Source organism: Bison bison, unplaced genomic scaffold, assembly GCF_000754665.1.
Source record: "Bison bison bison isolate TAMUID 2011002044 unplaced genomic scaffold, Bison_UMD1.0 scf7180017864464, whole genome shotgun sequence".
In the NCBI taxonomy this organism is placed as follows: Eukaryota; Metazoa; Chordata; class Mammalia; order Artiodactyla; family Bovidae; genus Bison; species Bison bison.
Genome location: NW_011495025.1, coordinates 5697971 through 5708510, shown reverse-complemented (window position 1 = coordinate 5708510; position 10540 = coordinate 5697971). Strand labels below are relative to the sequence as shown.

The following is a 10540-nucleotide window of genomic DNA, read 5'->3' as shown; positions in this document are numbered from 1 at the left end:
ATGAGGAACTAAAGTCAAAAGGCAGAATAGAGAGTGAGAAGCAGTGAGGGAGTAAAGTAAAAAGGGTCTTCGGTTTTGCAAAACATCTCCGGGGTTGCAAAACATCTCCGGGAAGGGCCAGCCTTCTGAAGGGGAGTGTTCGGTTCAATCGCTCATTGCTCATCCTGTCCGACTCTCTGTGACTCCATGGACTGCGCCATACCAGGCTTCCCTGTCCTTCACCGTCTCCTGGAGTTTGCTCAAACTCATGTTCATTGAGTCAGTGATGCCACCCAACCATCTCATCCTCTGTTGTCCCCTTCTCCTCCTGCCTTCAATCTTTCCCAGCATCAGGGTCTTTTCCAGTGAGTCAGTTCTTTGCATCAGGTGGCCAAAGTATTGGAGCTACAGCTTCATAATCACTCCTTCCAGTGAATATTCAGAACTGATTTTCTTTAGGATTGACTGGTTTGATCTTGCTGTCCAAGGGACTCTCAAGAGTCTTCTCCAGAACCACAGTTCAAAAGCATCAATGAAATGTGTTAGTCTCTTCTTTTTTGCAGTCATTCACAGAGGGGCAGGGTCAGATTATCTCTTTATGAGCTGAACAAAGGCACTTAAGTTTAACAGTGGAACAGAGTAGCAGGGTTCTTTGAGACCGGCCATTAGTGTGATTATAATAACTGCAAGGAAAAGCAACTCAAAGAAACATGGAGTCCGAATTATTTCTTCTCTGCAGCAGGTGTTTCATTTGAAACTCTTGACAAGAATGTTTCAAAGCTAAAAGCACTGTCCCTTCTTTAACTGTATAACATTGGTACTTTTATTAACTGCTAGTGACTCGTTTAATAAAAACAGTATTATTCCATAGAATCTGATAATATTTTTAAAATTGGGAAACTTACAGCAGATCATAAAGTGGTTAAAGGGCAGAATAAAAGGCAGAATAACAGTGACAGTCTTTATTTTCTTGGGCTCCAAAAATCACTGCAGATGGTGACTGCAGCCATGAAATTAAAAGACGCTTGCTCCTTGGAAGAAAAGCTATGACAAACCTAGACAGCATATTAAAAATCATAGACATTACTTTGCCAACAAAGCTATGGTTTTTTCCAGTAATCATGTATAGATATGAGAGTTGGACCATAAGAAAAGCTGAATGCCAAAGAATTGATGCTTTTGAACTGTGGTGTTAGAGAAGACTCTTGAGAGTTCCTTGGACTGCAAGGAGATCCAACTAGTCCATCCTAAAGGAAATCAGTCCTGAATATTCATTGGAAGGACTGATGCTGAAGCTGAAGCTCCAAACTTTGGCCCCCTGATGCGAAGAACTGACTCATTGGAAAAGATGTTGATTCTGGAAAAGATTGAAGGCGGGAGGAGAAGGGGATGACAGAGGACAAGATGGTTGGATGGCATCACCGACTCGATGGAGATGAGTTTGAGTAAGCTCTGGGATTTGGTGAAGGACGGGGAATTTGGGCGTGCTGTATTCCATGGGGTCACAGAAGGTCAGACATGACTGAGCGACTGAACTGAACTGATAAAGTGGCTTTTGGGCCCAGGTGATCTTGTTACTAAGTCCAAGTACTCTGCTCACTGAACAACAAACCAGTGAATCTGAGAGCTGAGGTGCCAAGACAAGGAATACAACTTTAATTTGGAAAGCTGGCTGACAGAGAAGATGGCAGACTATGTCTCAAAATAACTGTCTTGTTGGGGTCTGGATTGCAGGTTCTTTTATAGAACCAGAGAGAGGCAATGAGGAACTAAAGTCAAAAGGCAGAATATAGAGTGGGAGAGGCAGTGAGGAAGTGAAGTAAAAAGGGTCTTCAGTCTTGCAAAACATTTCTGGGAAGGGCCAGCCTTGGGAAGGGGTGTGTTGAATCTCTTCTTTCTCTCTCTTTTACTCCCTGTTTTTTTGGGGCAGTCATTCGCAAGTGGGCAGGGTCAGATTATCTTTCTATGAACTGAATAAAGACAGTTTAACAGAGTGGCAGGGGCCTTTGAGGCAGGCCATTATGTATGATTATAACAGCAACAAAAAACAAAGACAGTTCCAACATGGAGTCAGACTTGGTTCTTCTCTGTAACAACTCTTCTTCCTTTCTGGTTTTGGTGATCACTTTATGATGTATATATGTACATATGTAGATACATCTATAGCCTTTAGCCTTTTCAAAGGATGTCTGAGCTTTGGCATCAGGTTTCAGACAATATAGTGTGTGCATCATTTGTTATGAGCTAACAGTAGGCTAGGCAAGCAATCTAAGGAAGGGCACATTCAGGATTTCTTCACTTTCTAGTCAGTCTTCCGAATGCACTGTGTGTTGGATAGGCCTGGCGGGGAGAGTGTTCTTGTGCGGGCATAGGCAATTTGTGATAAAGTCTGCAGAGGAGGCAGGTATTGGGACTTAACCCTCTTTTTTCGTATCTTTATAAAATTGTTTCTCCTGGAGAACTTTATGTCTCTGCCTGTTTTGTTCTCTTTCTCTTTGTGGGTCTGAGCTTTTTTTTTCTGTCTCTTTGCTTTCTCTCACTCTCACGCTGTCTCCTTATTCAGTAGGTATTTCTTGGAATCAGCAGTTGAATTGACCTGATAGTTGAGACACAATCTGTGCAGGAATACTGAAATATAACCCAGTTTGTTTAGGGTTTTAAGCTGTTCTCATTTGCAACCATAAATGAAATATGAAGACAAAATTAATTAATTGAATCGAAAGGGGTTCAGAGAAATCCACATGGACAGAGGCATCTGGGGGGGATGGATATGGGTAGAGCTCTTGGGAGGACTGCTAAGGTCTGGATACTAGAAAACAGAGACGAGAATGTAACAAAAAGGGAAAGATGCTCAGTAAAGTTTGCAAGCAAAGAAATCTCATGATAGAAGTGGGTCTGTGGCACACTTTCTTTCTTCATCTTTTTTTCCTTTTCCACCATTTTTATCTTTTGCTGACAGTTGGGCAAAAGGCCCTGCAGGCCTGCAAGCCCAATCTCGAGGCTGAAGAAAAAATCTGGAGTCCGCAACAGAGGTGTCAGTGGCTTAATGGATGTGGGTTACATGTGTGAAGCAAGGTCCTGGGGTGATGTCTACCACCTGGGGTAGATAGCAGGCAGAACGTGGCGACTGTCTCTGCTATTGGGGAAAATGGGGAGGTGGGTACCAGTAATCAGGGGAATTGATGTGAGGTTGGCTCTTGGTTATCAGGGAAACCAGCAAGGGGGAGACATGCCCCTCAACACCCCTTTGATAAGCTATCTTAGTGGAAATGTTCTGACCTAGTCATGAGCAGGGGCCTGGCACAAGTATGTGGAAGGTCAGTTATATGAGTAGGGTGTGGGTGAAGCAGGCACAGGTTGAGGAGGGGTTGTACAGAGCGCAACAGCACAGCCATCTTGCGTGTCCCGACCATACGTTGACATATACTCACTCCTGGACATTGCTCATCCCATGAGTGGTCCTCAGAATCAGTGCAGAGAACGTGCTTTTGTTTAAAGTCAGTGGTTTCCTTTTCTCTTTCTTTGCGGTTGTTTGCCCCTAACTGACTTCAGGGCTGCTTCTACAAAACATTTTCCATAAGGATGTTCTGATGACATACAGATTCCTTAAAAGAAAGAGAGTACATAACTTCAAGGGAGTAATAAGGGGACCTACATTATTCTTTTACTTATATTACAAAACTCCATTATTCTGTTACCATGACTTTCTTAAAAAAAATAGCTTCTCTCTTTCTAAAAAAGTTTTTAAGTCTTTGTGTTGTAAAATGTGCTGTTGTTTTAAATACTGCCAGGCAGAGAGGGACTCCTATTCTTATTGCCAAGACACTGTGTTTGAAATTAGAATAGGGAATAGCTTCTGTGTTAGATGGAAGTTTGGGTTTCCACTTTCCTGGGTTGCTAACACTCCTTGAGCACACGGTGAGGCCATCCACACTGCTTTAGGCCCTGCTGTCCGTGGCTCTGTACTTGGTGTCAGGAGCCCCACCCCCTTGCTGTTGGACAGACTTCTGAGAAGCCAGTGTGGTTATTGCCACATTATTAATATTGCTGTCATAGTCCGGGACAGACAGAAAAAGACGTGAATTAGTGTTTGATTGTTTTTCCCCTTTATCTTTAATGTTGTGAGGGGTTTCCCTCATAGCTCAGTTGGTAAGGAATCTGCCTACAATGCAGGAGACCCCGGTTCGATTCCTGGATAGGGAAGATCCCCTGGAGAAGGGAAAGGCTACCCACTCCAGTATTCTGGCCTGGAGAATTCCATGGACTATACAGTCCATGGGGTCGCAAAGAGTCAGACACAACTGAGCAACTTTCACTTTCACTTAATGTTGTGAAAAGTAGAAGTGTTACCATCAAAGCATGTTGAGATCCTGGAAAGAAAGGTTGTATACGATGGTGAAAGATTAATCATTTCCTTTTGACTGTTACATGCCATAATCTTGTCACTGGGTATTTTCATAAATTAGTCTAAGAAAATGCAGTGAAAGAACCAAAAGAATAACACCTGCTGTATTTTTAACTTGAGCAGTTGTATATAGAGATGCTACTGGCATTGAAGCTGTTTTTATTGAGCTAACAGTAAGATATTTGCTGTCACCACTGCTCTGGAGGAAAATGACAGAAGGATACCAATTCTGTATCCATAATTTATTACATTCCATTTGGTCTTAAAATTGCTTTCTTTACTTGGACAAGAGCTGCAGACAGACAAATGATGAATTATAAACATCCAGGTAAAAGAACACCCTTGGATGATTGCTGGTGACTGCTGGCATCTTAGCTAAATCTTGCCACAACTGGTAGTCACATCTGGATAATACTGTACTGCATGACTTAAGTATTTCTCACACTCTGTAACATGGTGTTACTACCATCAATTAAAAAAAAAACAACCCACATGTCATTCTATATTCCTTCCAGTTTAACTCAAGTTAATCAAATCAAATGTAATCAATATCTTCCCCAGTTTCTTCCATATTAAAAAGAGGTTTGTATGACATGTGTGTGTACTCAAGTCGTGTCCTACTCTTTGTGATCCCATGAACTGCAGCACGCCAGGCCTCCCTGTCCATCACCAACTCCCAGAGTTCACTCAGACTCACGGCCATCGAGTCGGTGATGCCATCCAACCATCTCATCCTCTGTCATCCCCTTCTTCTCCTGCCCCCAATCCCTCCCAGCATCAGGGTCTTTTCCAATGAGTCAACTCTTCGCATCAGGTGGCCAAAGTATTGGAGTTTCAGCTTCAACATCAGTCCTTCCAATGAACACCCAGGACTGATCTCTTTAGGATGGACTGGTTAGATCTCCTTGCAGTCCAAGGGACTCTCAAGAGTCTTCTCCAACATCACAGTTCAAAAGGTACCTAGATTCTATAAAGGAATGTGAGAATAAAACCCACACATGACAAACACTTCTAGCTCCTTGAGATCAACTGAAGTTAGGAATGCTGAGACTTCACTTGATCTCTTGAGATAGTCTATGGGAGGTGTAATCTTTAATATCTTCATGGTATTTGTGCTGGGCTGTTACAGGAATAGCAGATAATTAAAATGCTAGTAACATTTCTCGAGTGCTTCCCATAGTTGAAGAAACTGAGGCATGGAGAGGTATAAGTTACTTGCTCAGGTTTACATGGTTAGAAGTCCAGAGTTCAAAAACCAGAGCCAAGTTTCAAAGCCATTTTGTTTGAGTGAGAGCTTAGGCTCTCAGCACATTGCCACTAAGAGGCCAAGACCAGAGGTTCAGGGTCCCTGTGTCCCTTTATCCCTTGAAGATAAATAACTTGAAGAGTTTGCTGTTTTCAGTTCAGACAGACTATGCAATTTTTTAAACACAAAGTTGGCATAGTTGAAAACATACTATATATGTATAAAATTGTATGTCTGAATTGTTTAACTTAGGTTGAGATAATGCTTATATCTATAAATTTATTATAAAGCCCTCATGGACAGTCTTAATAATGACTGCACAGCCTATGTGAATGTGTGTTTTCCCTACTTTCCCTTTTGAGTGTCTGGCTTGTTTCTATGTTCTTTTTTTCCTTCCCTTTCTTTCTCTTCCCCTTCCTTCATTTTTAATAAGACTGTATCAGACATCTTAACTATAAAACTTTGTTTTTAAAATTGCTCTTTTAATGATAAGGTCCCAAGGGTGAAATGGAATTAGTGTATATCATTTTGAATCTGTGGCTATTTTTGCTAAATTTATTTTGGTTATGAATTATACCAACTTATACATTATCATCAATGTATGAGAGTACTACTCTATTTCATCTAATCCTTAAAAATACTGAGTATTCTTTTTTTAAAATCTAGTCTAATAAGAAACTTGACTTCACTTGTAAAATTTTGTATTTCTCCCGTATATAAGCTACTTTACATATTCTACATAGCATTAATCCATTTTTCTGATGTTTACCTTTAAAGTATTTTTTCTTAAAAAAAGTGAATTAGGTAGAAGTGATCATTGCACAACATTTTAATGAATTAAATGCCACCGAATTATTCATTTTAAATGGCTAATTATGTTTTGTGACTTTCGTGTCAATAAAAAAATGTTTGTGTCCCTGTGTATGCACGTGCAGATGTGTCTGTGTGTGCTTGATGGTAAAGTCTGAGTCCGGGAGAGCTGCTGTACTGTGCTGGGCTGTGAGTGTCAGCCTGCTGCAGTCTCCTGCATAATGCTCATAGAGACTGAGTTGAATGCGTAGTGCACGCTGCCTTTCTTTCTGCCAGTTATGTTGGGTGTTGCTTACTAATTTGGGTCTATAATGGATTAAAAGTGGTTTATGAGTGAGAGTGTTTGACCTGCCTTAAAGAGAGGGTATTCTGCTACATATTAACATGCAAGTTTTATGGCTGCCTGAGGAACTATCAAATAAGCAATTCAGGAAACAGAGGGGAAAGATCAAGCTAGTTAGGAAATGGTGGAAATTGCTTGACATTATGAAGGGCATCATATATGTGCTTGTATCCTGAGAAAAGTGGCCAATAGTGGTATGAATGGTAGCTAGAAAACCCCATAGCTGAAGTTGTATGTATAAGTGAAAGAAAGATCCAGACCTTGCCGGAGGCCTGGACCACTTAGTACTGTCCTTTCAGGATGTGTCTTGCTGCCCTAAACAGGATTGCAGTATTTCCTTTTTTAAAGTAGTCTGCTGACATCTTTTATATAATTCTCTATTAAGACAAAATGATTTTCATATGATTTATATGAACTTTTTTTTGTATTTGTATTTTATTGCACATTTTATTCCATTTGCTGCTTGCTTTTAAAAATGTGAAGTCTTTTAAAATTTTTATAACCTCTTAATTTTTGTGTTGTCATGTCTGTTGATTATTTCTTTTGGTCTTAAATCACTCTAGACTTAACCTTTCCCTGTCCAGTAATTAGTAAATGCGTAATAATATATTTTCTTCCATTAAAAATTTTCTTTTGAGTCTGTAGTTTAAGATAAAATCTTAACTGTTTCCATATTAGTAAACAATTAGGTGAAGATTAGGGTAGTTATATGGTTCTAGATCCAGTTTGGGTTTTGATTTGAAGTGTAGTAAATAACATGTTAATATGGGAAGAATTGACACTTTTGTGATATTCAGTCTTACCTTCCAAAGGCTTGTTTTTTACATTTCTTTGTGATATTCTATTTTTTTTTCTTTTCATAGGTTGCATACATTTTTAATTGAGGTTTTTATAAATATTTTTATTTTATATACTCTGAGAGCCTTTTGCATGTATTTTTACCATTATTAAAGTGCCTAGAAATAATTAGTGGTTTTTATATGTTTATCCGGTAACTGATCAGTTCCTCAAACTTACTGAATGTGATAGCTTTCAACTGATTCTCTTGGGCTTTCTATATAAAATCACATCCCTTCCAAAATTTTTTATTTTCCCCACTAATTACACACCTTATTTGTTTCACTCATTTTTGTTTTTGTAGGACCTAGAAAAACAAGTCTTTTATTCCTAGGGATAAGAAATGAATATTGAATTTTTAGGTTTTTTTTTGCTTCTGTTCCAGTTAGGCATGATTATCATTTACTTCTTCTATAATAAATTATTTTGATTTTCTCTTTTTGTTGTCTTGACCCTAAGGAAGATTGTTACATTAAGGTTTTACTCAACTATTGCAATTAGCAACAGGTCAGAGCTTCCTTCCATTCCCTAAGGTAAATGGGTCTAATGTTACTTCTGAATAATTTTAACCCTTAAGGGAAATGAAAAAAAAAAAAAATCTGTTTAAAATTTGTGGGGAGTCACTTTCAATTTTATACTTAATTTAGAATGCCCAGATATAAAGTTGAAATAGCCTTTATATGCATAATGTTTTTTATTCTTTCTGGGAGGAAATCAAAATCTGATTTTTATATTGAGGAAGAAGACCTTTTATTGAATTTATTTGTTTACAAATGAAAGGCCACATTCTTAAACAATAAAATCATAAGAATATAATGAAAAAAAATCTTAAGAATATAATGTATTTTCTCCCTTTTTGTAACTTACGAGAGGACTGAATTTCAAATCTTCCTCTTTTATCTTTCATATAATAATAACAATGTTAATAACAGCTGAAGTACTTTGAGCATTTAGTGTCAGATGCTGGTCTATGAGCTTTATGTAAATTAACTAGCTTGTTCTCCATAATAACCTGTGAGGGAGGAATTGTTACTATCCCCTTTTATAGATAAGGAGAAACTAAACACAGATTAACTGAATTGCTTGAGATTCATCGATAATAAGAGGCAGATCTGGGATTTCATTCCAGGCAGTCAGAGAATGAGTCCTTTTGTTTTTTGAAAATACAGTTTTATTAACACCACAGTGGTAAACAATTTTATGCTTAAATTTCCTTATAGATCACACAGTTCAAAACCCACAAAGAAGCTAAGAGTCTTTACGTTAAATGTGTCCTCCTAAAAATCCTTTGCTGTATGCCAATCTGTTCCCGAGCAGTAAAATTTGATTATGCACCATTTTATATTAATATGTCACATTTACATAGCAAAATAACGAAGGCACAGCTAACACAAGCAAACTGAAACCCTTTCTACTTCTGAGCTGCGGATGGGGACACACAGTTGGATTGGTTCTTCAAGTATATATTTTTTCCCAAACATTAGCTTCAGTGAAGAGTTCTGATAATTTTCACAGCTACATTCTAAAAGCTACAAGACAAAAAGACATCACACAATTCAAAGTACATAACATTGGATACACATGCTTTACAGACTTTACTAGAATTCTACATTTTTTCAAGTAAATTAATACTTCTAAAATATTTGATAAGGGGATTTAATGCTTAAACAATTGGGATTTGTTTTACACCTTTGTAAATAGACATTACCAAGAAAACACATAAACACGAGACCGTAAATAATGAACACACACGTTGACAATATTGTACAGGTCATACACCCTCCTTCTCAGAACCAAATATTCAGAACAGTCTTTAGAATCTGAAGTGGCAGTTTTCTGAGCCTCATTAACAGTATTGTCATGATCTCCAGCACCGGGTTCCTTCGTCCCATCTCTCTTCTCTGAAGTGTAAAGCTAATGTTACAAAAACAAAGTCTTAAAGATGAGATCTGTTTTGAGTTCTGCTGCTGCTGCGCTGGAAAAATGCAAAAGAAATGGACGAATTCGGCATTGAGAACACGTTCGATCTCGGCTTGGGTGTTCCGTGCCTAGTGCGATACTGTGACGAAAGGATTTTCAAAGTGACGTTCTTTAATTCACATCTACTTGACACCCTTATTAAGTCTCAACTCCAGTCCTCACAGAAGAGATCATGAAAAATCATTTTAAATTTAACTCATTTTCAACACCTGTTGGTATATTTGTGTTCAAATTGGAAATCAAATTTGAGACGCGCTGGGCATAATCTGATTGCGTCAATTTCATAGTATTTTAGGAATGTCAGAATTGATTCCTACTGTACTTTGGTCCAAAACCTGAGCCGTTCAATTCCACCAATGTGTACAAAATAATAGTAATCGGGGTTTTAAATCTGCGTCGTCATTCTCCTCTGCACTCTCTGCCCCGCTTATTTCTTGGCGTCATCAGGCACTGCAGAGTGGGGACCCTCATCTTTGGCGGCAGCGGTCCCCGCAGCCTCTGCTGCAGGCTCTTCTTCCTCCTCGTCCTCCTCCTCTCCCTCCTCCTCATCCTCGTACTCGTCATCATCATCCTCCTCCTCATCACCCTCTAAGGTCCATGCACACCCCTCCATCTCACCGGTGAGCTCTTGGATCTTAGCAAGTAAGGGCTTATAGATATCGTTATACTTTTTCTCCAGAGCCTGGAATTCCTTGTCAAATTTGGCTTCTATCTTATCGCATCGCTTCTGCAGCTTTTTGAGGGCCAGGACTCGGCATTTTACCGAATTAGGCAGGCTCTCGATAAAGTCATTTCTAGGCTTTGGTGCATTCTCTGCAGGGGTCTGGGGCTCCTCAGCCATCTGACCGACCACACCGTCGGAGTCGCTGGACGCGCTGTCAGAATCTCCCCCCTGCGCACCACCTTCCGCCATTACCTCCTCCGCTGCCGCGGCCGCATC

At 39.4% G+C, this 10540-nt stretch overlaps 2 protein-coding genes across 4 annotated transcripts in view; one reads left to right on the top strand and one right to left on the bottom strand.

Annotated features, from left to right (window-relative positions):
• The window catches only part of HERC3 (HECT and RLD domain containing E3 ubiquitin protein ligase 3), a 200535-nt gene that overhangs the window by 159488 nt on the left and 30507 nt on the right, over window positions 1-10540 (top strand). The window lies entirely within an intron of this gene.
• NAP1L5 (nucleosome assembly protein 1-like 5) lies at window positions 8769-10535 on the bottom strand. The gene has a single exon (XM_010860174.1). The coding sequence runs from the start codon at window positions 10511-10513 to the stop codon at window positions 10028-10030; it is 486 nt and encodes a 161-aa protein (XP_010858476.1). The 5' UTR covers window positions 10514-10535; the 3' UTR covers window positions 8769-10027.